Consider the following 26056-nt stretch of genomic DNA (forward strand, 5'->3'; position numbering starts at 1 on the left):
ATGGATGATAAGAGGTTAAGGGAACTTGGGTAGGCATAGGCTTGTGGTGACAAGATGGGGAACGGAGTAGGCAATAGAGGATGGGCTGGGAGACAAATAACACGGGTGGATAGAGGAGAAGAGGAGGTAGAAAGATGGCAAATCCCTGCAAGAAAATATACCAGAAGGGCCCAACTGGACCTGGAGCAGAAGAAATGAAGTGAACCTAATAGGAGTACTAAAACAAGGGGGTCAAGAAGGAGGGGGTGAAGAGGTGGGAGAGAGGGAGAGAGAGGACACCAGAGAAGTGACTGATAAAGGGGAAGGACAGAAGGGGGACCCATATAAGGAACGGACACCATATGGGGGGAAAGATATAGGTGATGGACACCAGAGGAGGGAGGGGGAAATGGAAATAAGGATTGGAGATGGGGGAGGGGAGTAAAAGTGGTGAAGTGAATGAAGCAGATAAGACCCCAGGGGTTACATTATCCTGGTCAAGGGCCTTAAAGAGGTTTGGGCAGTCTAACCTGCCCCACTACTCCCATCACTCAATCTTACTTGTATTCCCCCTCCCCCCTCAAAAACACACACATATTTGGCCCTCCCCCTGCCCTGGTCTCTCCTCCCCCAACCCATTCCCTCTCCTCTCTTCCCTCCATCTGGACCCTCTATTCCTCCCCCCACACACACTGCCTCCCTCTCTCTCCATCTGGCCCCTTCTTCTCTTCCTCCATCCTCCTCTCTTTTTCTATCCCATACCATTCTCTGACCCCCCCCACCCCCACCATATTCTGACCCCCATCTTCTTGGCTCCTCTTTGCAACCCTATGTTTTCATTTCTCCCTCCCAGCCCCTCTCCTGACTCTGCCCTTCTATTTCCTTGATATTTTCCTCATCTCTTAGCTTCAAAATTATTTCTGCAGCTCTTCATCCAACCCTATCCTATCTTCCCACCCTTTCTTGCGATCTCTTCTTTCCCCTTCATTTTCACCTCAGCCCTCTCTAAGGCCTGTTTCCTGGCCCCTCCGGTCCCTATTTCCCCTGTCCGCTGGCCTTCAATCCCTCCTTCCTCACTGCTCCTATCCTGTCTTCCTAGTCCTCCTGTCTCCCTCCATTTCAGCAGCTCCCCTCCTTGGCCTCGGCTCTGCCCCCTCCTCCGCCCTGCCCCTGCCCCTCCCCCCTTTACCCCTCCTAACTGGCCCTCCCCCTCCCCTCCCTGGCCCTCCCCTTCCCCTCACCACCATACCTCTGAAGGGGGCATAGGACATCGCGGGGATGCTCCCCCGATGGATGGAGGCGCGAGACCTGCTCATCAGGCCTGGGAGGGAGGGGGCGGGGGACGGGGGAGAAAGAGAAGAGAGAAAGAGGGGGAGAGAGAGGGGGAGAAGGAGGAGGAGGTGGAAGAGGAGGAGGAGAGAGGAGGAGAGAGGAGCGGAGAGGAGCAGAGAGGAGGAGAGAGGAGGAGGAGGAGGAGAATGGGAGCCAACGGCAGCAGCGGCAGCCGGGAGAGAGAGAGGGGGGCGGGGGAGTGAGCGAGAGAGGAGAGAGCAGGAGGAGGAGGAGAGAGAGACTCTGCAGCCCCCACCCCTACCAGTGGGAATCAGAGAGACAGAGACCCCTGACTCAGAAATACGAGAGATTGAGAGAGAGAGAGAGAGAGAGAGCGCGCGCGCTGGAGAGAGAACAGTTTTAAAGCTGCAGATCCCAGACCCTGAGAGCAAGAGACCCCAGACCCAGAGAAAGATACCTTGTCACCAGGGAGGTGAGGTGTGGGGAGGTGTTAATCTGAGACACAAGTCCAAAATCTAGAGGAAAACAGACCTCAACCTCTGTAAAAGCAAAAACAGACCCCCTAGAGAAAGGGGTGAAAGGTCAAAAACTGAGCAACCAGTCTCAAAAAAGTTCTCCATAGCCCAGAAATCTTGGACAGTAGACTCAAATGGTTATTTCAGGGACCAAGATCTGAGGCTTAGACCCAGATGCAGAGAGAGATGTCAATCAGAGACCCCAGATACAGAGAACTGCAGACCTCGGGCTTGGGGTGGGAGTCGGGGAAGAAGGGGAAGGAAGAGATTAGAGATAGGGAGGGAGGAAGGAAAGAAGGAAGGAAGACACTTAGCTAGTGCAGAGATGGAGAACTCGGCGACCCCAGATTCATAAAGAAGAGTTTGAAAAACCTTGGAGAGAGAGTGATTACAGATCCAGGAAAACAAATCCCTAAAACATAAAAACAAAAGGAAACCCCAATGCAAACACGGAAAAGACCCCACAGAGATGTATCTCAGAAACAACTCCAAACCAGAGACAGCTCTCAAGGAGACCCAACCCCAGAGAGGTGGGCATGAAGGAACTCTGGTATCAGCCAGGGAAATGCCAGTCATGCCCACCCCGCTGGCCAGAGACCCTGGACCTTGGAGGGAGTCTCTGGGTAGAGGGTGTGGCAAGAGCCTTTTTCTCTGCTTCATCCTCCCACCACTCTCCTCTCATTGGCCCCCCTCTCCATTTTTGGGTCACAGGATGTGCTTGCGCCCCAGGGAGGTTATGTAGGGCAGGTCCTGGCTCCTAGGAGGATGAGTTAAGGGAAGGAGACCCAAGCTGACAGGTAGACCAGTCCTGGAGAGTGAAATAGGAAGGGGATAGGGACAAAGGGACCATCACTACTTCTTGGTGTCCTCTCCATATCCCCAACCTCACCTCTACTTTTCCCGGATTTACCAGTCTGTCTCCAGCTTTGGGGTTTCAAGTTAAGAAGGCCGAGGCGCCTGTAGCCCGATTTTCACCATCCCATTTATAGGGTCTCCTTCTAAAAGACGTCTTTCCTCACCTAGCCATGGTCTAGCCATGCCCGTGCCGGCCTAATCACTCCCCGCTACCCAGGGACAGCTGGCTTCTTCTCAGATTATCATTGTTCATTCCCAAACCCAGGCAAGTGTTAGTCCTAAGCAAAAGGGCAGGGGGCGCTCTCTTCACCCTCCGAGGGTAAATCTTCTCAGACCCTCCCACCTTCAGGCCTCGGGAACCGCGTAGGGGCTGTTGTGAGGTGCACTCTGGGGACTAAGGATGACTCCCCACTCTACAACTTGACGCATCGAGTCTGCGGGGTCTCCAGCCCCGCTTTCCTAGCGCCAGCTCTTCCATCACGTGGCCTGCAGGGCTGGCCCGCGAATGGCTTCCTCATGTACCTCATTGACAGACCGCCGTCCGTGGGGACCGCCCCCCTCACATGACATTGGACCGCCGCCGTGGCTCTCCTCAGCTTGCCATTGGTCGGTTCCGGAAACGGGCGGGCCATTTCCGTACACGGCTGCAGATCCTTTGTGGATTGGTCAGCTCCCCATTCGCTCCTCCCTCACTAGGAGGCGGGGCAAATTGGGTCATGCGAGGGCCGGATTGGCTGGCTCTGGAGGCGCAGCTCTCACTGTCACGTGGTGTACGTTTTCTTATCACGTGGCTACCACCCTGGTAAGTAGAGGCCACTCTTCCTGGGTTTGGGGCCCTTTCTCGGCGTTACTTGTGGCCTTTGATATTCAACCCTCCTCCACTAGCTTAGGCTGCATGAGAGGGGTGCGGGCTCCCGCGATCCTGCTCGGCGGAGGGGTGAGTGACCGGCCCCGCCCCTTCCGGTTCTGGAAGCCTGGACCACCACCCGCACCCAAACCCCAGAGGTTGGCCCCTAAGGAGAGAGTATAAACCGAGCCTTTGCGTTAATTTTTCACGTTTCTCCCTCAGCTTCAGGGACCTTTCCTTCGGGGTGCAGAAGAGGGAGGGCAGAATCCGAGTGTCTGTCCAAACGAAGGGTTTCTGGGGTGCAGTTGCCTGTGGTATTTGTGGGGAGACACCGAATTCACCGCCTGCTCCCAGGCCGCTCTGCTCCTGTCGCTTCTTTGGATGCCGGTGCTGCCGCCTGTGGCCTCCCGCCTTCTCTCGCTACCCCGAGCCCTGCTGTCCATGGCTTCAGGAAGCCCCCCGGCCCAGCCCTCGCCGGCCTCGGATTCGGGTTATGTTCCTGGCTCGGTCTCTGCAGCCTTTGTTACCTGCCCCAATGAGAAGGTCGCCAAGGAGATCGCCAGGTGGGGACCCCAGTGTGGGAAGAGGAAGACCATGAGGGAGAATTGGGGCTGTTGAAGAAGGGCGCCCTCCGCCGCTTCCTGCCTCTGGGCTTGGAAACCCTGGGCTGGCAGTGCAAAAATCCGGGTCGTGGTGTGCTATGAATGGGGTGTCTCTTCACCTTCAGGGCTGTGGTGGAGAAGCGCCTGGCAGCCTGTGTCAACCTCATCCCTCAGATTACATCCATGTGAGTCAGAGGAGTTGGGGGTTAACCTAACACTAGGGGCTGACTGGCGGTCTTTTTCCTTGCGGGAAAACCTTTGCTCTCACCTTTTCAGCTATGAGTGGAAAGGAAAGATTGAGGAGGACAGTGAGGTGCTGATGGTGAGAATCATTTCCCCACCCCACCAAACCTCAATTCTCTGACTTCTTTGACCCCTCTCCTTCATGAGATCCTGAGATCAGCCCCATGGGTGGATTCAACCACATTTGTCTTCACCCCTTAGATGATTAAAACCCCAAGTTCCTTGGTTCCAGCTTTGACAGATTTTGTTCGGTGAGAATTTTGAACTGGGGGGCAGGCAGAGGTAAGGTGGGTAATGTGGGGTTGGACTTGCTGGGGAGTCTGAGGCGTTGGGCTCCTTTGGATAATCTTTGAATGACCCCACCCCCTCTATTTCACAGCTCTGTGCACCCATACGAAGTGGCTGAGGTGATCTCTCTGCCTGTGGAGCAGGGGAACTCCCCATACCTGCATTGGGTGCACCAGGTTACAGAGTCAGCTTCCGACTCCAGCACAGTCCCACCATGATGAGCCCTGTTCCTGCCGTGTTCCCCTCATATACGTCAGTGCCCTCTGACTTGCAGAGATGACTGGGCCCCTAATAAATCCTACCTTTGGTTCTTTCTGCCTTTGCCTTTTCTTGTCACGTATGTGAATTTGGTTGGGAAGATTGAAGTGCTTCTAGTGCCTGTGTTCTCATCTTTCAGAATGACTCAGCTGCCAGATTTGTTTATCTTTATTTCAATCATACAGAGCCCAGTATCCTTTATCATCCTTCCCCTCCTCAGTCTCCATCCCCAGGGGTTAAATAATTTTTAAAAATATTTTAAAAGCTGTAACAAAATAACATCAAAGGAAATGGGAAGCAGGGTGGGGGAAAGCTCAGGAATCATGAAGGGAGTAGAGAGCCTCTTCTCCCCCGCTCCCCTGGATTCCATCTGGGCAGTAGGAAAACTACCCCCTACCTCTCCAGGTACATCCCAGCTGTAGGTGAGGTCTGAGGTCAGGGTACAAAAGTGCCGGTGTGTGTGTGTGTGAATGGGGAGGTGGGCAGAGGCAGGCTGTTCAGAAGATGCCCCCACCTCCCCACTCCACCAGGTACTGCACAGAACCATCAGGCCGTACTCTCCGAGCCAGGACTCGGACAGGGTCCCCTCGGGACAGATAGCCAACCCCACCTCGGACTCCTCCCCCAGCCCCAGGAGACAAACTACGGCACAGGGAAGAAGAGAGTGCTGAGCGTCTAGGAAGACCTGGGGAGGGCGCTGGGACTGAGGGTGATGAGGCAATCATCGAGTGAGGGGCACTTTTAGGGATGTCTGTGGGGAAACCAATGTGAAGTTCCAGGGGTGACCTAGGGAGAGAAGGCAGTTGTGAGTCCAGCTAGACAGGTAAGGACTGACCAGAAATGGAGACCACAAGTAGATCAGGGGAATGAAGAAATGGTTGGAGACTGAGGACCTTAAGAACACATAGGCAAAGAGGGGTGTCACAGGTAAAGGGGCAGAATCTCACCTGTCTGGGGGTTCACCATCCCCAGAGGTCCCTGCAGTACTGGCAGAGGGGTGGAAGGAAGCGAACATCCGGATGGGACTACTAGGGTTGGGGAGGGAGAAAAGTCAGGACCTGAAGCAGAACAGGACATTCTCCCCCTGAAAACAGCAGAGCTTAAACACTACCCCTGAGGAATCCCCATCCCCAACCAATACTGGGGACAAGACATTGGTTCTAGAGGTCTCTCTGGGACAAAAAGTGGGTAGCCAAATGAGAATTCTGGGTAAGAAAGTCCAGAGGATGTGGACAATTAGAGGAGAGGTTCTAGGGCAGCATACCTGGTTGGAGGGGGCAGAAGCACTGACCTGGGCAGGCAGCGGGCATCTGTGGGCCGGAAGTTGTAGCCACTGCTGCCCTGGTAACTCTGGTTAGGGCTGGGGGGTGGTGGAGACACTGAGGCCTAGAAGTAGGAGCAAAGGACTGAGAGATAACCCTTGATCCCCCATACCAGCATTTGCCCCATGGGGTTCCCTCTGCCTCTGTACCTGCAGTGCCCTCTGCAGAGGGGCCCGCTGCCTCTGCTCCTGGAGCTCTGGCTGACTGCGCACTGCTGAGGATGGCCCCAGCTCCTCCATCTTCCCCTTCTGCCTCAGAGGCTCTGGCTCCGGCCTCCGGCGCTTCCCCAGGGGACGTGGAACCCCTCCCCCAGGGCCCTGCCCTGAAGGGAAGCTGTAAGAGGCCTCCTTATCCCCCCAGCCCCCTCCCGGACACCCCAAAGACCCCCACCTCCATATATATTTACCCCCAGATTAATACCCTGAGAATTTCCCCATCCTCCCTAGACCAGTGACCTGGTGGGGGCTCCATCTCCAGTAGGTGGCTCCACAGGAGGAGGGATCCGAGCATGAAGACCAAACAAGCATTTCCTCTTCTTAATCTCCCTTCCTGAAATGAAACTGGGGTGAGGAGAGAAATGATACAGGTCAGTGTTATAGAAAAGGGCCCCTCTGCTGACCTCCGTCCTTTCCAGAGGTGGTGTCCAGGTGGATCGCAGCACCTCCCTCCCAAGCTGCCATATCCACATTGTCTCTCGGAGCCTCCCTTCAACTTACCGGTCCTTGTGGCTGTTGAGTGCAGAGAGGAGCTTGGAAGAACGTTCTCCCTTGGGAGTGTCCGAGAGCTGGGGAAGAGGAGGGAAAATGGGGTCAAGGAAGCAGTGATCCCTTCCTCCCCTCTCTTCACATCTTCCTCTTCCACTATAACCCTCAAAGCTCCACCACCCCTTACCTCCCCAAGGAGCAAACTGTCCCAATTCTCAGAGGTGAAGGGGAGGATCTCACGGTCAAAATCAAAGTATTTCTTCTTACAGCAAACGCTGAGGTGATAGAGGACAAGATGGGCCACATCCACCCTGGAGAAACATTGAGTTGTCATGGTTGTGGAAGCGTTACAAAAGCCAGGGGAGTTCCGAGTGGGAGGTTGGGGCAGGTAGGGTGAGAGGAGTTACACTGAGGTCAAGCTCACCAGCGAAGCTGTAGCCTCCTGACCTTCTCAGGGCCCCCCCGACACACACAGCATTCAAACTCATAGAACCTGGATGTGGGCAAGAGAGAGAATACACTTACACGGGAAAACTATACCATGCTATGTAGGGCTCACAAAGCAAGGATGGGAACTAGTGAGCAACACTTCAGAGGCTGTGAAGAGAATGGATCTGAGACAGGCAGGTGTGGGGGAACTGAGAGGGTGGAGCAGATCAAGAGGGCTCTCTGGGCTCCCGGAGAGTCTGTCCTGGTCTCACCTGTCCCCGTAGAGGAGAGGCTTGCTCAGACACTGGGTGCAGGCCTCATGGAACCATTGCAAGCAGCTCCTGCACTGCAGCATTTTCAGGTTCCACCTGAGGGGGCACATAGGACTAGTGACCTCCAGACACTCCCCCTTAACTGCCCCAAACCCTGCTCACCACCGACTGCCTCCCCTTCAGCACTCTGCTTACCCTGTTCTTTCTCCTCCATTCCCCGGGAATTCCTGCACAACCACACTGCATCACTTGTTCCTGAACCCCTGCCCCTCATTACTCACTCCCCAGGACCACCACAGTAACAGTAGCTCTGCTGCCGGTTGCTCAGATGTCCAGCGTCCCAGTCCAGCCCCTTTAGTCCGTACGGCAGAGAGAGCTTCATACCCAGCATGGCCCGGGCATAGGGGCCCTTCTTCAGAGCTCCTCCCCTCTGCAGAGACAGAAGGGACAGGCCACCTCAGAAGTGGGGCAAGAAAAGGCTTGGGAGAGGCGGTGGGTGGGAAGCTCCAAAAGGAAGGTGCCTTTACCTTGGTGGCGATGGCAAAGATGCACTGGCGGCAGACCCAGGACGTGCCCTCTCCCTCTCCAGGGGCTGGGGCCCTTGGAACATGGCAGTCCTGGTGATAAGCTGAATAATGATATTGATGGTAGAGCACTTACTGAATTGTAAACCTCTGTGTACTAGGTACTGGGAGAGGAAGAGTCATCTATCTCATTTAATTCTTGGCCATGGTCCTGTTTGGGGGGGAGGGTGGTTAACCCTTATTTTACAGGTGAGGGAACTGAGGCTCCTAGAAGTTTTGAGACTTGCCCAAGGCCATATGGTTAAGAGATTATCTGAACCACCCTCTGCCTGCAAAGCTCACACATCCCCACCCCATGGCTGCCTCTCCCTGTGTTGGGAAGGGAGTGAGGTTACAGGGTTGAAGAGACTGGCTAGAGCGGAGGACTGGGGGACAGGCCAGAACAGGTGGTATAAAGACCAGTGCTGGTGGGAAGGGACAGAGCAGCCTGGAATGTCCAGGGCAAGCTAGACCATTCAGGTGTCCTGTGCTCTCACCGTGGCGACACTTCTCACAGCTGACCAACCGGTTCCCAGGGACCACAGCCTCTGAGCGACAGACACAGCAGAGGAGTTCCTCCCCAGGGAGGGCAGCTGTGAGGGAACACAGTGTCATGGACCTGTCCTTTAGGCAGGTTTCTGTCTTCCATGGGATGCACGCTCCCAGGCCTCTAGGGTCTCACCAGGGCTAATGTCTTTCCATAGAACCAGAAACTGGGAGTCATCCTCAAACTGGACCAGACACACCTCCCGAGCACTGTCCACCTGCAGTGGGTGAGTACAGAAGATAAAATGGGCATCAGAACTAGATGAGGAGACTGGGGGAAAGGTGACAGGTCAGAGGTCAAAGGTCTTACCTTCTTGATAGTTCCCAAGTATAGCAGCCCATCTGTCCATCTGGCCAGCACATCCTGACCCTCCCAAAGTCGAGGCCTGGGGCCTGAGGTGGGAGCAGGGGAAGCTGGGTCCCAAAGTGGGGGGGCACCGGAGCAGCTCAGCCGGGGGGGCTGTGCCATTGCATCCTTGGGGGGGGCCTAGCCAGAAGTAGAATGTGAGGAGGTTATGGAAGCTGAGAAACACTCCTTTCTTTGCCTATTTTTCTGTCAAGGACTCAAGCAACTGCGCTCCCTGTCTCCATACCCCTGAGACAGCTGGATAGGAAACCCCTCAGCTGGACTCCAGCTCTGCAACTAGTCTCTCTCCCTAACCAGCCCACCCCCAGCCTAGTTCTCTAGTTTCCCAGCTTCCAGAGCTCCCCTGGGACTCTATCCTGGACTTGAGATTTTAACAGAAACGATGATTGCAGAAGCAAAGGTTACCACTCCTACAGTTTAGAGGTATAACTGGGGTTACCCAGAGATGTATTTTGGGAGCTTTTTTGGAGATGTTTTTCCAGAGTATTAACAGCTGGCTCCCCGGGCCCGCGTGTCTCATTTAGAATAATCATCCGGGTACCAGGTTATGTCAGGTCACCCTCAAATTCGGGGATCCCTACCCTCGGGTTAACTTCCCTGAGTGCCCCGGGAGGGGGGCGTGTCCCAGTCCCGGGCTCCACTACCCATGACCGCAAGTCCAACCGGGGCAGGAGTCGGCCCAGCCCGACCCGACGCCAGGGTGGCGAGGTTCTCCCGCCCGCGCTCTGCGCGCCGACCCCCGGCTCCCAGCCGCCTCCCCCACCCCACCAGCGCTTCCCGCCGCCTCCTCACCAGTGACAGCTGGGGCCGCCGGGAGCCGGGCAGAGGCAGACGCGGGAGACCGAGGCAAAAGCCCCGCGCGGGGAGGGCACGTCTGGGCGTCGGGGGGCGTGCAGGCAGAGGCCGGGGGGTCCCCAGGCCCAGCCCCTGCGTCCCGGCGGCTCTGGGGCGTATGACGCAGCAGCCAAAGCAGCGGCAGGAGGAGGCGGCCGAGGAAGGAGGGGAGGAGAGAGAGGGACGAGCCGGCTCAGGGGGAGGGCTGTGGGAGGGGAGGACTGGGGGGAGGAGGAGCCCGGGGCGGGGGACGGGCACCACCTCACCCCACCTCCCTCACCTCCGACAGGCCCGGAGGGCGCGGAGCCTGCGGCGGCCTGTCTGCGGTTGGGGCTGGCGGACAAGCGGACCCGCGGGAAGGGGAATCCCCGAAGCCCCGAATCTCCCTGCCTCCGAAAGGAGACCCGCCCTGGGGTTAGGAGGGACTCCCCCCTCCCGGCAGCCCGTCTCTGGACTGGTCCCTGTTCCATACCACATCGGTTAACTGCCCCCCCAAATCCCCGGTCGCCCCAAGTCCCGCCCCGCCTCCAGTCCAGGACCCCGCCCTCTACTCACCCTGCCCTTGGGCCCCACCACGCCCTCCTCCCTCCAGCGCCCGCCCTTGCCCCAGCCCCACCCTCCCCGTGCAAGTTCTCCCCCTCCCCCGCGCTTCTGCGCACGCGTGACCCCTCCCGCGCGCGGCACCTGGGAGGGCCGAGTCCCACCTCTCTGGGGCGGCGGCGGCCGTCGTCAGTTGGCGCCAAGGGGTCAGCCGCCCTGCGTGGGCCCTGCCCTCCCGGGGCAGGAAGGCTAGTACCGAGGCGGTGACGCCGCGAGAGCCGGCCAATGGGCAGCGGGCAGGGCCAGCCCAGGCCGTTCGAACGGGCGGACCGGGAAAGGGCGGAAGGAAAGAGCCAGCAGTGAGTGGGAGGGTGCACCAGCCCCGTCCTTGGGCTCCAGTGCCCACCTCTCAGGGTGCCTGTGGAGAACTAGTGGGTACACCTCCAGATATGGACAAGGGGGTAAAGGGTATGGGAGCTGAAGCCACCCAGACCCCAAGGTACGGCTTGTCGAGGAGAAAAGAGGTGGCTCTCGCCCTAAAAAACACACAAATGCTGGGTAGAGTGGATAGATCCACAGTTCCCATTTTTACAGATATGAAAAATATCCTTCTTGGGCAACTGCTAACAAAACCTTTATTTAAGGGAAAAAGCAACAACACAGAAAACTTTTCTTTATTTGATAGGCCTGGGTAACATGGGGCACCACCCCTACCCCAATAAAGCATCTCTTGGCCCTACTTCCACCCCCAGAAGATCTGGATCTGTCTTCATTTCCTATTGGCCTGGGCAGTACCAATAACACACTGGTTCACCTGTGGGCAGAGGGTTATAGACAGAATAAAAAAGTTTTCAGAGCAACTGGTTTCCGAAGATCATTCCCCAACCCCAATATTAGGGCTGCCCCAGAGAACACTGAAATAAGGCTCACGCTGGCCTCGGTTATGGTTAGTTCTCCACTAGGCCTGGGACTGGAAGAGGTGAAAAGGCCTAAGAACAGATGCAGAGACAGAAGGAGCTTTCATTTCTAGCCCTCCCACCACTAATGTTTAATAAGCTAAATAGAACAGTAACACTTAGGAACCAAGGCTCCTTGGAAAATCAGTGATTTCAAGTCTAGAGCAGAAAATGTACAAGATGAACCTGGAATAAAGACTATTGGGGACCCTTTAAATGACATAGCCAAACCGAAGCAGCACACAATGGGAAAAGATGTACAATTTGCACATCAGAAAGAATGACACCTGCAAAGAACACGTATCAAATACATAACCATCTGTAACTCCTGATGAAAACTCACTGGTCTCCTTTAGGAGTTGCCGGGGTATCAATTTATAATACTGAAAATTGATAAAGAATCCAGCATTTATCCTGCCTTTCCTATATGGACTGAACTTCAGAGTAACCAAATAGATGGGAATGGGAAGTACTTTATAGAAGATTCTGGACTAATAAATGTAGAACTGAGGAAATTAGAAAATCACCATTTTAACATTCCCTAATAAAATAGGACCTGGATATGATCCCTGTTTGATAAAATCACTAGGTGAAAAAGTAGATCAGGAGTTCTTACTGGATAGATCAGGCTGACAACACCCAAATCCAATGATCAATATTTGTATCATTAAAAGATATTAGGTGCTTCCTGATATGATTTGATAGAAAGCGTACCACCTCATGGAAGTTTACTTTCTAAGAAATTTAAACCCAATTCAAATCTAGTCAACAAACAAGACAACAAAAATTATGAAGGAAAGAGGAAGCAATCAGCCAAAATCCAGAATATGGTTATTCTGTAGGACAAATGACCCTATTCAACAAATAAATACCATCAAAAGGGATGGGGTTATTATAGGTTAGAGAGAGAGTTAAGAGATAATTTCAACTACATTATCTGAGTGGCCCTTGCTTTAATCCTGATCGGAACAAGCCTACTGTATAAAAGACATTTCTGAGACAGGTGAAATGTAATATAAACTGGGTATTAGAGGATATTAAAGAGTTTATGTTGTTTGGTGTTAATGATGTTGATATAACTTTAATTGGATTACCAGATAGCAAGAGAAATACTGATCAAAGCAGACCAGGTAAGGGTGCCAAGGTGGCTGACCACTTCCATGGCAGCAAGAAAGGCTGAAGCCCCAAAGGAGCAGGAGGGCACACCTGACCAGAGACCCTGAAAAAAGCCAGAACCCACCACAGGGCTACAGCCTCAGGAAAATGAGTGACCAGAGGAAAAAAAAATTACCCTTCAGAGGCAGGCAGTAAAAAAACTTTCTGACTTAATTCTAGTAGAGGGAGTATAAGTATCCTAGAGCAGCAGTTGCCAACCGGTTGTCCATGAGGTCCGAAGGTTGGCAACTGCTGTCCTAGAGAATTCATGGCCACGGCCACACTGACCCTCGTGAGGTTCGGAGCCTGAACTCACACTATTTGGAATGGTCTGAAAAACCTTTAGGTCTCTTTTGATCCAGCAATCGCATTTCAAGGCATCCTTCCCTAGATAATTAGATGTAATTAAACAAATAGGAAATGAAATACATAAAAGACTAGTCAACATGGCCTTGTTTATAATAAAGTGTGGAAACAATCCAAGTGCCCAGTAGAGGGAACTGGTGGATAAACTTTAGTCCATCTACACAGTTCCTAGGCAGATGTAAAAACAATGGGATGATCTCTGTGTGCTGGTGGGGAGTAATCTTAAGGCTATCTTGTTAAGCAAAACAAAATGCAGAATAACATATAAGAGAGAGAGGGAGAGAGATGTCTTTTATATAAGGAGGAGGGGAATAAGCACATGCTTGTATTTGCAAAAGGGACATTAGAATAAGTAAAGTGATAGATGATAAAAATGACAGGTGGGGAAAATAAGGTGGATGGGGTAGTGTATAGCTTCCTATGCAGTTTACCTATTTTTAAAAACTTAATTAAAAATCCCCAAAAGCCAAGAGTTAAAAATCTATCTAGATGGGTGTGTGCTGCAGATGATTAGCCATTGTAAGTCCTTTCTGGATGAATGTGCCCTGGCCTGAAGGACAGAAAGGGTGCGGATGCAGAAACCCAGTCGCCAGGGGTCCTGACAAGGCCGGGCTTGGTGGTAACCACACCTTAGAGGCAAAGCGGAGGGAGTTGAGGGACTCGGAGACGTTCTCTTCTAGGGGAGAAATGTTCACAAACATGAGCCTGTGGAGAGAGGAGAGGGGTCCAAATCCCAGCATTAGTGGCCGTGTGGAGCCTGGACCAGGTCTCCACTGTTTCCCCTTTCCGACCTGACCCTCTCATTACAGTTCCCACATGGCCCCTTCCACTCACATCTTAGCGCTGCCACCCAGAGAGTTCTGCAGCAGGTAGGTGAGCTTGCTGTTCCGGTATGGTACATGGGACTCCTAGAAGGTTGAGGGGGAGCAGTGATTAGGACTGGACAGAGTTCAGCCGTCAGCCCCAGGTCCCACCTGCGCCAACCCCATTCCCACCTTGTTGCTCAAGGCCATGATGACGAGCCCCAGCGTGGACAGGCTGCTGTTAATGGCCTGTGTTTCCCGAAGGCGCTCCCGCTCCCCAGGACCGAGGGCTAAGCCAGGGTCTAGTCGCTCGCTCCCGGCCAGGTCCACAAGATTGAGGGGGGCCGCACACTGTAAGCCTCGCCCAGCGTGCTCCCCAGAGATCTGCAGCTGGAACACACTATGGCTGCGTGATGACCGCTCATTCTGGGCTGTGCGGGCTACAGCCCGGTTCTGGCGGGCGAGAAGGAGCAGAGTCTCCACCTGGGAGGGAAGAGCAAGGGGCAAAAGCAGGCAGGAAGTTAGTACAGAGCAATGTCAGGAATAGCAATGAACACGAGTCAGCACCTGCCCTCTGGGAGCTTTTTTTCTAGCCAGCGAAGAGACAAGTAAGTAAAATACACAACATGTCTGAGAGTACTAAGGAGTAAAATGAAACAGAAAAATAAGGAGTAAGAGTGAGGTGAGGGTTGCAATTTTAGACAGGATGGCCGGGTCTTAAGGCAGTGAGGGAGCACGCCATTCCAGAGGCAAAAGGAAGCAGCAAGCACCACGACCCTGCTAGGATCAGTGTGACCTGTGGGCTCAGGAACGGGCTAGAACATGGCTCCAGCACAGTGAGCAAGGAGAGCAATAAGTGAGGTGAGAGGCAGTGGGCAGGGTGCCAGCGATAGCCCTGCTTCAGCAAGTGCCTCTCTCCTCCCCACTCCGTGGTTATGAAGGCAGATCCACCCCAGACCAGCCCACACTCAATAGGCAACTGATCCTCACACCTTCCCTTCATCCACCTCCATCTCACATCCACTCCTCCCATTTTCCAGCCACAGTCCACCAGCGCTCACCTCTTTCTCACAGGAGACAGGAACATAGCGGGCATTGGTGACAGTAAGCTCCTCACTCCCTGGCCCTGCCCGGCGAATCTCGCACTCACCCCCCTGGCCCTTCCGGGTCCCGGTGGCCAGGAGGTCTCGGACAGTCTCATTGTAGATCTCTACATAGCTTGCCACAAAGCTATAGGTCCAGCCCTGGCCGCTCAGCTCTTGGGCTACAGAGAACAGGTGTCGCAGGGCCCTAGGGATTAGCCCCTCCACCTGGGGGTCTCCCGCAGGCCCACCCTCCATTGTGAAGGTCTTGCCGCTTCCTGTTTGGCCGTAGGCAAAGATGCATACTGGGTAGCCATCCAGGGCTGACTGGACAAGCATGGCAATCTCCTCAAACACTTCGTCCTGTCCACTCCCTGGCGGGAATACCCGGTCAAAGGAGAAGTCGTGGCGAGTCGGGGGGGCTGGCACCCCACTCAGGGTCCCACGGCGCTCATCACACCGAAGGAGGCTGAGGTGGGTTGGAGGATCAGAAGACCCAGCAGGGCCTGAGGGAAACAGGAGGAAGCCAGGGGGTGGGGTGGGCTCTCCTGGAAGGACAGGGCGGACCCGACAGAACACACGGATGTTGCCCTTGAGCTCCTGTAGCTGGTTGTGCAGTCTCCGGCGCTCCATCTCTAGCCCATGGAGACGCTCTCCTCGCTCAGCCAGTAAGGTCGCCTGGGCTGCTGCCTCTTGGCGCAGAGATGCCACCTCCGCTTGGCTACCTGACAGAGCTGCTTCTGATGTCTGAAGCCTCCTCTGCCCAGAACAAAACAGATAGAGAGGGCAAGATAAAGCAAGAATCAGAACAAGTCATGATAGGGTGGGGGGTGGAGGTGGGATGGTCCTTGCCTACTATGACTTCACAGTCTGGTAAAGAACGAGATAAAAAATAGGAATCACGGTAGTAAAACAGGAAGCAATGGGCATATCCAGAAGAGGCACAGGCAGATGATGTCTAGGCTGACACCCAAAAGTATAGGAGTGAACCAAGGGAAGGAGAGAGTACAGAAAGAGCATCCCACAAAGGGAAGCGCATATGCAAAATCCCCTGGGCGAGAATGGAGTCATTTAAGAGATTGCAAGTAATTCAATCTAGTGGATGCTCACCAAGGAGTAAATGTGCAGAGGGAGAAAAGTGCATGGGGATTTTTGATGAGGAAAGACACAGAAAGAGAGGGGGGTGGAAGAATAGGGGAGATATAGATTGGAGGAGCTATGGAAACAGAGGACAGCCCTGGCTGGTGTGGCTCAGTGGGTTGGGCGCCATTCCTTGCTGAAGCTTGCCGGTTCGATTCCCAGTCAGAGCACATGCCAGGGTTGTGTGCTCAATTCCTGGTAGGGGGCATGCAGGAGGCAGTCAATAGATGTTTCTCTCTCTCCCTCTCCCTTTCTCTCTCTCTAAAAAATAAGCCCTGACCGGTTTGGCTCAGTGGATAGAGCGTCAGCCTGCAGACTGAAGGGTCCCAGGTTCGATTCCGGTCAAGGGCATGTACCTTGGTTGCGGGCACATCCCCAGTAGGAGGTGTGCAAGAGGCAGCTGATAGATGTTTCTCTCCCATCGATGTTTCTAACTCTCTATCCCTCTCCCTTCCTCTCTGTAAAAAAAAAAATCAATAAAATATATTAAAAAAATAATAATAAATAAATAAATAAATAATCTTTGGTAGGAAAAACACAAGCTTTTTTTTTTTTAAGAAGGGTAGAGGATACAGGTATGCTGCTTGACAGAGGTGATCAGGGATTCTAAGCCCAAACCTGGAAAGCAGGAGCAGCATTTGGTGAGAAGTTGGTCCTTACCTCCTGCTCCTCCAGCCGAGTGGCCAGTTCCCTCCGCTCTGCCTGCAATCCCAACTGTTCTTTCTGGAGCTCTTGCACCAAGCCTTCCTGCGTGCCCAGCCGCTCTTCCAGCTCCAGGACACGGGCACTCAGGTTCTCCAGCTCCTGTTGGCCCTGCTCGGCCTGGGCCTGTACCCTGGCCAACTCCCCTTCTAGTGTCCTGCGTTCTGCCCCCAGGGCCGTAGCCTGCTGCTGGGCCTCCCTGAGCTGGTCCCGCAGCTGTTGGTTCTCCTGGTCCAAAGTCTGAGTCCTCTCACGGTAGCATTTCAGCTCTGCATTTAGGTCACATAACTGACCCTTTAAGTCCCAGCCTGGACGTTTGCTGGGTTTCTTCCCTCCCAGCTTAGGAGGAGCAGCTGCTGCTAAGATGGGCACAGAAAAAACAAAGGTCAAGTCTTGGTTCCCTATCTCTCCCCCTCTTAACCTTTAGGGCCTCCACACCTGATGCTACATCTCCTTCTCCTCCAGACAGGGAAGAGACCAGATGGATTCTTCTGGGTACTCACCACCTCCCCTTTCCTATCCCAGCCTCTCACCCAACAGTCATGTTTGTCACCTACTGCCAGGCTTCTGGGCAGGAGCAGTGGGGCCCGCCTTCTGATTCTTCAACACTAGAGAATTGGGGAGTTGACATCAGGAATTCCAGCACAGTGAACTTCCACCTCCATCATCTCCCTTTACATGTACCCCCAACCCCTTCTCAGCCCGTAAGGGCTCTTAAGGGCTAATTACCTGTGGCAACAGCTGTGGAACATCGGGGTCCTGTCTTCTTGGGAACTTTTGGAGCTGTCGGGAAACGGGACAGAGGAAAAGAGCTATCACTCTCAGGGCGGCATGTACTCTGGCTGGGCGACGGGCAGAGCAGTTGCTTTTACTGAGGATTAGGAATTAGAAAACTTTCCTCTTCCACTAGGTCTGGACAGCTCCTAAAGATTTCCTTTCCCAGGACCAGAAATTACTGAACATGCTAAGAAACAAGCTGGACCAGGAGAAGCAAAGAGAGCAGGGGCAGAACCATATGAAAAGTGTGCTACATCTATGTAAAAAGATGTTAGGGAACATGTATTTGCTTGAATACCCACAGAATATCCCTGAAGTACACACAGTGGTCCCTAGGAAGGGGAAATGGATGGCCAGGGGACAGAAGTAAGAGGGAGATTTTTCAGAAGTATAACAACTTTTGTGCCTTTGAAATTTTGGAACAAGTGAAACATATTACCTGTTCAAACTAAGCTAAAATTGAAAGAAAAGAAAAGTGAGTTGGAGAGCACTGATCTGTCCACCCCCAGAGCCCACCTGCAGTCTGGCCTTGTGTCTGGGGCACTGTGGTGATGACCGGAGCTCTGTGGTGGGATGTGGCAAATTTGGTCGTTGTGTCCAGGCCTCGTGTCCTTTTCTAGGAATAGACAAGGACAGGGTCCATAGTTACCCTCCCTGATAGGTTTACATTCTCTCTCTCTCTCTTTCTGTCTCACACACACACACACACACACACACACACACACACGTATAGCTTTCTAAACCCAGCTCACCTTCTCCGGCTCCAAGATATCCTCCATCTGGTCAAGCCTCCTCTTAAACCTGCTTCCTGAGAGAGGCAGCCGGGAAGGGGCCTTGACCAGGGGTCTCTTCAACTCTAAGTTACCCTTCACTTCCAACAAAGGGGACCTCTGCTGGTAAAAGAAAGACACTTAAGACATCACCCAAGAACCCAAACGTCCAAAGACCTCTGCTTTTTGGCCCCCCAGCCTAATTCTCAACATCACCACCAATAGCATTAACTTTGGACCTCTTGTGCCACATTATATGGCAGCCAAAAAGCATGGAGGCCCTAGCTGTTTTGGCTCAGTGGAAAGAGCATTGGCCAGAGGACTGAAGGGTCCTGGGTTCAATTCTGGTCAAGGGCACATACCTGGTTGCAGGCTCGATCCCCCGTAGGGGGCATGCAGGAAACAGCCGATCAATGACTCTCTCTCTTCATTGATGTTTCTATCTCTCTCTCCCTCTCCCTTCCTCTCTGAAATTCTATATAATAAAAGGCTAATATGCCAATTGTCCCCATGGGAGGGAGTTCGACTGACTGGGAGTTAGACTTGCGCTGACCACTAGGGAGCGGTGTGGAACATGGCGGGCATCAGCGACGTGGCGCTGGCTGTGGGCGGCAGTGGAGGCGCTAGACCTCGGCAGAGGAGGTGAGTGGGCGGCGCCAGGCCAAGGCGGGTGCAAGTGGGGGCCCTGATTGCCCTGCCGGTCACCCCACAGATCGGCCCTGATTGCTGGCCAGGCCTAAGGACCCTACCCATGCACGAATTTTGTGCACCAGGCCTCTAGTCAATAATAATTTTAAAAAGCATGGAGAAGTGGGAACAATCTTTAAGGGAGAAGCTAGGCGGACTTTGGACTTCAGCTAACTCTAAGGGTAGTACTTAAATAAGCAGAGAAATGGACACTTCTTTTAGAAGGCAAAAACAAACACACACATGGTATGACTGTGAAACCAACACACTCTTTTAGCTAGAGCTGAGAATGATAAGTAAGGGAGAGAGTGGAAGATAGATAAAGCTGCCAACTGGGATGGAGGAGCAGGTAACATTTATTAGGAACTGTTTTAAATGCTGTATCTGTATCAACTTAATCTTCAGAGCAGCCCAGAGGTGGTACTGAGGTAAAATAGCTTATCTAAGGTCATCAGCCAATAGAAGGCAGAGCCAGGGTTAGAATCTAGACAGTCTGTTCTAAAGGCCATGTTTTAACCACTAGGCAACACTGCCTTTTAGGGCTTTGATGCCAAGCTAAGGAGTTTAGGCTTTAGCCCTGCATACATGGAAATCCAGACACATTTTCTGATGAAGCATTTGAAAACTATGCAAACGAGCCTACTGTATTTTATTAATTTTTTACAGAGAGGAAGGGAGAGGGATAGAGAGCTAGGAACTTCGATCAGCTGCCTCCTGCACACCTCCTACTGGGGATGTGCCCGCAACCAAGGTGCATGCCCTTGACCAGAATCGAACCTGGGACCTTTCAGTGCACAGGCTGATACTCTATCCACTGAGCCAACCCAGTTAGGGCTAAAACGAGCCTACTGTAAAGAATAAGAATGAGTTGTAAGAAGGCTGTCAACTTGCAGGGAAGACCAGCAAGTAGCATGACCAGTTTGGAGACCACCGAAGTATAGAGGCATGAGGTGGGGGCAATGGGAAAGAAAGAACCTCACTTTAAGCAGCACAATTTAGGGCCTGAGGATTATGTTCACCCCATGGTTACCAGCCATTCTGGTTTGACTAGAACTGAGGGGTTTCTTAGAGGACATGGGAATTTCAGTGCTAAAATTAGGTCATTCCTATGCAAACAGGGAAAATTAGTCACCCTACTCCTATTCCCACCACCAGGAGAGCACTGTGTATAGATCAACTTTTGATTTTCACTAGAGGTAACTTAATTCCAAGGCCAGTCTCTCCCCTTCAGTTTACTTCATTCATTCAATGTTTACTATGTGCCTTCTAAGTGCCAGGAAATGATCTAGGTTCTGGAGTAACAGCTGTGGTCTGTGCCCTCAAGCAGCTCATGGGACAGTTGAAGTGAAGCATTTAGAGATGATTAAAACTTTACTTAGTGCTATCATAAAAGGATCCCAGAGGAGGGGGGTGGGCATCTAGTATAAATGTGCCAGAGAACACTTCTAAAAAGTATTTTTAGGCAGAGCCTTTGAGGGTGAGAAAGAGTTGGCTTGATGGGTTTCGGCCAAGGGCATTCCAGGCAAAAAGCAAGGAAGAATGCATTCAACAAGTGACACGCTGTTCTGTTAAGCTGAACAGAGGGAATTGCATAGAAAGTGAGGAGATGAAAAACAAAACAAACAAACAAAAAGTGGGGAGATGAGAAGAGAGGCAGAAGAGAAAAGACTGTGGTGGTTGGTATTCCATAATAGAACCTGGAGTTTACTGATGGCAAGAGGGACCCTGTTGCCCTAACTGGTTTGGATCAGTGGATAGAGCGTTGGCCTGCGGACTCAAGGGTCCCAGGTTCAATTCCGATCAAGGGCATGTACCTTTGTTGCAGGCACATACGCAGTAGGGGTGTGTAGGAGGCAGCTGATCGATGTTTCTCTCTCATCAATGTTTCTAATTCTCTATTCCTATCCCTTCCTCTCTGTAAAAAATCAATAAAATGTATTTTTTTAAAAAAAAAAAGAGGGACCCTGTTGACTTTTAGTCAGGAGAATAATATGACTAGATTTGTACATAAGAAGTGAACTATGAACAAAGTGAAGAATGAATAGAACTAGAATATGAGAGGTATCAGAGGCAGACACTACATCATTCCTTCATTCACCCATTCAACAAGGATTTTTAAAAACATATATATTTTTATTGATTTCAGAGAGGAAGGGAGAGGAAGAGATAGAAACATCAATGATGAGAGAGAATCTTTGATCGACTGCCTCCTGCATGCCCCATACTGGGGATCGAGCCCACAACACGGGCATGCGACTGGGAATCAAGCCGTGATTTCCTGGTTCATAGGTCTATGCTCAACCACTGAGCCACGTCAGCTGGCCTCAACAAGGATTTTTGCACTAAGAATTGTTGACAGACTGCTCTGTAATAGGCGCTGTTGTAGGTACTGGCGAGTAATGAACATGAAGTTTCTGCTTCCCAGAGCTATTTTCTAAGGCAGCCTTTCCAAACTGGGGCACCACAAGAGAACTAAACTCTACAGAAGACGATCTATTTTCTCAGTTCTCCCAAGAATGTATACAGCTCTGAACATTTTAGTTGCTTGAAAGAGAAGTTAACTCATTAGATACAAAGGATGCATTAGGGCATTCGAGCTTAATTCTCAAGGAACTCAATAGAGAGGGGCTGTTCTAAGAGTCTAAGTCAAGTGTTCTAAGAGCCTAAGTCAAGCATGTCAAATGCGGCCTGCCAGGCTGAGTTTGACATGCTTGGTCTAAGTGCTAAGTAGAAATCCATCTGCGAGAAGGCCAAAGAGGAACTGCATTACATGCTGACTAAAAGTCAAGCACAGCTCTAACCGGTTTGGCTCAGTGGATAGAGCATCGGTCTGCGGACTGAGGGGTCCTGGGTTCGATTCCGGTCAAGGGCATATACCTTGGTTATGGGCACATTCCCAGTAGGGGGCATGCAGGAGGCAGCTGATCGATGTTTCTCTCTCATCGATGTTTCTAATTCTCTATCCCTCTCCCTTCCTCTCTGTAAAAAATCAATAAAATATATTTAAAAATAAAAAATAAAAGTCAAGCACAGTAGTTCCCCTTGCCCCTTTTTATCTGCAGGAGATACTTTCCAAGATCTCCAGTGGATGCCTGAAACCTCAGACAGTACTGAATCCTATATATACTATGGTTTTTCCTATACACACACATACCTATGGTAAAGTTTAATTTAGAGATTAATAACTATAACTAGCAAGCAGAACAATTTTAACAACATCCTATATAATAAAAGCCTAATATGCTAAGTGTCCAGTCGACTGGTCGGCTGTTCAACCAATCAAAGTGTAATATGCTAATGATATGCTAAGGCCGCTCAACCACTCGCTATGATGTGCACTGACAACCAGGGGGCAGACACTATGACCGACAGGTTAGCTTGCTGCTGGGGTCTGGCAGATCGGGACTAAGTGAGAAGGGCCAGACACGCCCTGGAGCCCTCCCGCAGTCCATGCCCACCTGGCCAACCTCCCACATCTCTCCCCATCCCTGATCATGCAGCCCTGATCATGCACTGGTGGGGTCCCTCAGCCTGGCCTGTGCCCTCTTGCAATCCGGGACCCCTCGGGGGATGTTGGAAAGCCAGTTTCAGCTGGATCCCGCAGGCCAGGCCAAGGGACCCCACTGGTGCATGAATTTGTGCACTGGGCCTCTAGTACTGTAATGAAAGTATGTGAATGGCTTTGGAGTCATTACTAAGTAAAATAAGGGTAACTTGAGCACAAGCACTGCGATACCCTGACAACCAAGATGGCTACTAAGTGACTAACAGACAGGTGGCCTACACAGCACTATATGCTGGACAAAGGGATGATCCATGTTCCGGGCAGGACCAAAGGATAGGCATGGACAGAATGGCATGCAATTTAAAACTTATGAGTTATTTGTTTCTGGAATTTTCCATTTAATATTTTTGGACCACAGGTGACCATAGGTAACTGAAATCATGGAAAGCAAAATCTCAGATAAGAGGGACCACTATATTGACCTACCAGGGAGTTGCCTTGGGGGAGAGAGATAGAGGGCAGGCAGTGAGGGAGATGGAGGAGTCCAGACTGACTCCAAGATACCTGCCATGGTTTCATTAATCAGGATCACCAGAGGAAGAGCTGGTTTTGTTTTTAATTAAACTTTTCATGATAAAGTCATTGTAGATTCACATGCAGTTGTAAGAAATAACACGGAGAGATCTGAGAATATCTGAAGGGCTAGTTTGGGAAGTTCAGCTTTGGGAAAGTGACTTTGAACTCCCTGTGATATAAATAGATATATTCACAATATTCACAGCAGAGCATCACTATAGAGAAAAGTCTGAAACCACTTGATACCCTGGTTTCTTACATTTTAGTTTATTGGTCTGTTATCTTTCCTTACATTAGATTGTGAGCATAACATGAACACATATGTTTTGTTCACAACTATATAACCAGAGTGGAGTACAATGTCTGCTATGTAGCACGGCTCAGTACATTTTTAAAGGAATAAAATCAGATGTCCATCAGTAGGAGAATACTTAAATTGCACAATGTCCAAATCATTGGCTTACATACACATAAAGGGGGGGGAGGGTCCCGTCACCTGCATAAATGTACACAAAATATATTTATTTCTTTAAATTTTCCAAGTTCAAATAGTAATTTTTTTTTATAACCTGTGCCCTTCAGTCTCTCTACTACCAAAGGCCTACCATCCAGGAATTGGTGTGGGTTCAGAAAATGTGTTCATAGGTTTATTCCGTTCAGGACAACTCCAAGAGTACAGTATTTATTTTTCTCCCATCTATAAAGCTAGACACAATGACTCTCAACTTTGTACAATTAGCATGAGCACTTAACCTATAAAAACAGATATTCAGCCCTAGCCAGTTTGCTCAATGGTTAGAACGTGGCCCAAGGACTCAAGCGCACCTACATAGGTTGTAGGCTCCATCCTCAATCAGGGGTGGGAGGCAAAGAATCATGTGTCTCTCTCACATAGATGTTTCTCTCTCTCTGTCTCTCCCCCTCCCTTCCACTCTCTAAAAATCAATGAAAAAAATATCCTTGGGTGAGGATTAAAAAAATTAACGGACAAACGAAAACAGATATTCATCTAACCCCTCCTATACCCACTACTCGGCTCCTAAGGCATGAGATCCCACCCCCTCGCCTAGTCACGAACTTCAGGATCCTTCCTTCTCTACATCAACTTCTCGTTCTCCCCTGAATAATTCCAATCAGTATGCAACACACGCTATTATTTCTTCCAGCCTCGTAGCTTGACTCTGCTTTTCCTGCCATCTACTCCCTTTTTTGTTGCCTTCTGCAGCAAAACGCTTCAAAAGTGTTTCCTATTAGTACTCACTGTGCCCAATTTCTCTCCTAAGCCATCCCGATCACTGAGGGACGCACTGACCTTCGTCCTCCAAGTAGGCCAGGGTGGGGGCTCGTCAGCACCGGGGGCGGCCGTCCGTCGGCCCCGCTGCCCCTGGCAGGAGACCCACGCCGGCCCTACTCACCTGCGGCTCCATGACCAGCTCCTGCCACACGTGCCAGGGGGCGCGATGAAGGGAACAGGGCGCCGCGGCTCCCAGGACCTGCGTTCCCTCTCCCGCTCGCGACGCAGAGCACGGGCGCTCCGCGTTCAGGCAGCCACCAAACCCGCGCCACACCCGCCACTTTTGAATTCCAACGGCTGTTACCCCACTCACCCCGCTCCGCACGCAGGGGCCAATCGTCGCCGCCGCCACAACCGAGGGCCAATCGCAGCGCCCTCCGCCTCCCGAGGCCACACCCGTCGGGCCAGCGCCTTCTCCTGCCAGGTTGGCCGGCGGATTAGTCCCACTTCCGGCCCCACGTCTCTAACCCCGGCTCCTCTGGCTGCGGTCGCGCTGCTCCCGCCGCCGCCCGCTACGTCAGACGATGCCTGCACACGCCGCACGGACGTCACTGCAATTGGGGGCGGGACGCTGGTGGACAGGAATCACGCGTGCGCACACTAGGTCCAATGCGGGGCGCGGGCGGGACGAGCGCCCCTAGCGACTAAAGTAGGGAGCGCACTCGCGCCCGAGGATTCGGCTGGTTGGCGGCAGAGTGCCACTGGCCCCGGGAGTGGGAGCGGCGCCCTCACGCGGCTGTGAGAGTGGCCGCGCCAGCCCATTCCCCGGTCTTAGCATTTCTAACCAAATTTAGGGACAAGGGATGCAGCTTGACGCTTCATGGAAACTCGATAGTGGGGATTCGAGGCTCAGAGGAGGATTTTTTTCTGCAGACTCCTCACCAGACCTCCTCCGTACCTGGATGCCGTTAACTAGTGCTGGAGAATGGATTTAGGGCCGCCAGAGCGGGGTTCACTGCTTTCGTTTATGGGGTATTTTATGTTTTTCAGAGTAATCTGCACGTGCATTGTCTCCATTTAATAATCGCTGAGTTCACTGAGCTCTTACTACGTGTCAAGTGCTTTGCACAGCTTATCTGCAAGCTAGATGAAGGGTTAGAAAGGTTAAGTATGTCAGCCTAAAAAATCAGTTGAGTCGAGCGTTCACTCGGGAATCTAAGAATTGCAATTCCTGACTGATTCAGGCAGAAACCCAAACAGTGTCCTAATTACAGGGTGAAAGCAAGCGGTTTTCGTGAGAGAAACGGAATAATTACATGAGATGAAAAAAAGTCCTGTTGGTGCTGACAAGCTGCGCTACTCTGGGCTACACAGGGTAGGTTACTGATTCTCTCTTCATATAGAAGGTGTATAATCATCAGTCCCTTGTGATCAGGATGTCCAATTTCCTGCTGACTTTATGTTTGTAAACAATAGTGATTTATTTTCTTGAAATTAAAAAAAAAAAACTGAAAAAAGAGGGAAAAAAAACAGTAGTGGTTTAGCCCAGTCCAAAGTTTCAAGGAACAATGGCTCCAAAGGAAGGGGGGGGGAGGGGCTCCATTTGTGTCTTTTCACAGTAAGAACAGGGTCACTAACTGAGTGGGTCTAGATCCCATTAGCTTTAAACACAAGCTGTATCTGTTCTCTCCGGCCACCTGTAACTATCTTGGTAACAAAAACAACCTGTGAATACTTTGCAGCGTGGTTCTACTAGTTTAGTCATCTGAGTGGCGGTAGTCAGAACAGGGATTTAAGACTGAAAGGCAGGGGACTTGGTACATAATTGGAGACTGACAGAACCAAA

The 26056-nt window shown here is 51.8% G+C and overlaps 4 protein-coding genes across 33 annotated transcripts in view; 1 reads left to right on the forward strand and 3 right to left on the reverse strand.

The window, feature by feature from the left end:
- Nucleotides 1–1330, reverse strand: part of SYNGAP1 (synaptic Ras GTPase activating protein 1) — a 30538-nt gene extending 29208 nt beyond the window's left edge. For 10 of the 11 annotated variants that reach the window (XR_013960522.1, XR_013960523.1, XR_013960524.1 and 7 more), the window contains exon 1: nucleotides 1229–1330. Coding sequence is in view for 7 of the 11 variants with exons in the window: in XM_080666840.1 (XP_080522966.1) it covers nucleotides 1229–1295 (67 nt within the window). In the remaining 4 variants the exon portion in view is untranslated. The remainder of the gene's footprint in view (nucleotides 1–1228) is intronic. The other variant, XM_080666834.1, reaches the window with a different exon arrangement.
- Nucleotides 1331–3339: 2009 nt separating this feature from the next.
- Nucleotides 3340–4939, forward strand: CUTA (cutA divalent cation tolerance homolog). 14 transcript variants are annotated; one of them, XM_080666871.1, is made up of 7 exons: nucleotides 3340–3444; nucleotides 3528–3579; nucleotides 3712–4052; nucleotides 4217–4276; nucleotides 4368–4413; nucleotides 4536–4616; nucleotides 4714–4939. In XM_080666871.1, the coding sequence occupies exons 1-6, from the start codon at nucleotides 3359–3361 to the stop codon at nucleotides 4587–4589; spliced, it is 639 nt and encodes a 212-aa protein (XP_080522997.1). In that variant the 5' UTR covers nucleotides 3340–3358; the 3' UTR covers nucleotides 4590–4616; nucleotides 4714–4939. The 14 variants fall into 14 exon arrangements, with proteins under 14 accessions (XP_080522997.1, XP_080522989.1, XP_080523001.1 ...); XM_080666863.1 differs by having other exon boundaries at nucleotides 4536–4585; XM_080666875.1 differs by having other exon boundaries at nucleotides 3844–4052.
- A 94-nt stretch (nucleotides 4940–5033) lies between these two features.
- Nucleotides 5034–10693, reverse strand: PHF1 (PHD finger protein 1). Of its 2 annotated transcripts, XM_080664866.1 has the most exons (16): nucleotides 10622–10693; nucleotides 9876–10026; nucleotides 9027–9203; nucleotides 8853–8934; nucleotides 8668–8763; nucleotides 8135–8235; nucleotides 7889–8037; nucleotides 7608–7703; nucleotides 7331–7399; nucleotides 7094–7217; nucleotides 6919–6986; nucleotides 6658–6762; nucleotides 6352–6535; nucleotides 6172–6266; nucleotides 5828–5908; nucleotides 5034–5666 (listed from the first exon to the last, which is right to left on the reverse strand). In XM_080664866.1, exons 3-16 carry the CDS (start codon nucleotides 9183–9185, stop codon nucleotides 5378–5380), a joined length of 1698 nt encoding a protein of 565 aa, XP_080520992.1. In that variant the 5' UTR covers nucleotides 9186–9203; nucleotides 9876–10026; nucleotides 10622–10693; the 3' UTR covers nucleotides 5034–5377. The 2 variants fall into 2 exon arrangements, with proteins under 2 accessions (XP_080520992.1, XP_080520993.1); XM_080664867.1 differs by lacking the exons at nucleotides 6352–6535; nucleotides 10622–10693.
- A 378-nt stretch (nucleotides 10694–11071) lies between these two features.
- Nucleotides 11072–24789, reverse strand: KIFC1 (kinesin family member C1). 6 transcript variants are annotated; one of them, XM_080665517.1, is made up of 11 exons: nucleotides 24584–24789; nucleotides 18191–18328; nucleotides 17955–18054; nucleotides 17391–17444; nucleotides 17219–17269; nucleotides 16620–17020; nucleotides 14799–15578; nucleotides 13930–14220; nucleotides 13769–13842; nucleotides 13564–13639; nucleotides 11072–11271 (listed from the first exon to the last, which is right to left on the reverse strand). In XM_080665517.1, the coding sequence occupies exons 2-11, from the start codon at nucleotides 18215–18217 to the stop codon at nucleotides 11227–11229; spliced, it is 1899 nt and encodes a 632-aa protein (XP_080521643.1). In that variant the 5' UTR covers nucleotides 18218–18328; nucleotides 24584–24789; the 3' UTR covers nucleotides 11072–11226. The 6 variants fall into 6 exon arrangements, with proteins under 6 accessions (XP_080521643.1, XP_080521641.1, XP_080521644.1 ...); XM_080665515.1 differs by lacking the exon at nucleotides 24584–24789 and adding an exon at nucleotides 24392–24575; XM_080665518.1 differs by lacking the exon at nucleotides 13564–13639 and having other exon boundaries at nucleotides 11114–11271; nucleotides 24584–24771.
- Between the last annotated feature and the right edge of the window lie 1267 nt (nucleotides 24790–26056).

This window comes from Plecotus auritus (genome assembly GCF_963455305.1).
Source record: "Plecotus auritus genome assembly, chromosome: 4".
NCBI classification, from domain to species: Eukaryota; Metazoa; Chordata; class Mammalia; order Chiroptera; family Vespertilionidae; genus Plecotus; species Plecotus auritus.

What these genes read in the sequence shown, in the direction of transcription:
- CUTA (XM_080666863.1), top strand. Translation starts at nt 3,359, where the DNA reads ATGCGAGGGCCGGATTGGCTGGCTCTGGAGGCGCAGCTCTCACTGTCA. An exon ending in ATCACGTGGCTACCACCCTG is followed by an intron (nt 3,445 to 3,527) that starts GTAAGTAGAGGC and finishes CTCCTCCACTAG; the next exon opens with CTTAGGCTGCATGAGAGGGG. An exon ending in GCTTTGACAGATTTTGTTCG is followed by an intron (nt 4,586 to 4,713) that starts GTGAGAATTTTG and finishes TCTATTTCACAG; the next exon opens with CTCTGTGCACCCATACGAAG.
- PHF1 (XM_080664866.1), bottom strand. Translation starts at nt 9,185, where the DNA reads ATGGCACAGCCCCCCCGGCTGAGCTGCTCCGGTGCCCCCCCACTTTGG. An exon ending in GGAGATGGAGCCCCCACCAG is followed by an intron (nt 6,536 to 6,657) that starts GTCACTGGTCTA and finishes GGCCTCTTACAG; the next exon opens with CTTCCCTTCAGGGCAGGGCC. An exon ending in GATGCCCGCTGCCTGCCCAG is followed by an intron (nt 5,909 to 6,171) that starts GTCAGTGCTTCT and finishes CCCCAACCCTAG; the next exon opens with TAGTCCCATCCGGATGTTCG.
- KIFC1 (XM_080665513.1), bottom strand. An exon ending in TTCCACAGCTGTTGCCACAG is followed by an intron (nt 17,270 to 17,390) that starts GTAATTAGCCCT and finishes CCAATTCTCTAG; the next exon opens with TGTTGAAGAATCAGAAGGCG. An exon ending in TCCTGCCCAGAAGCCTGGCA is followed by an intron (nt 17,021 to 17,218) that starts GTAGGTGACAAA and finishes TGCCCATCTTAG; the next exon opens with CAGCAGCTGCTCCTCCTAAG.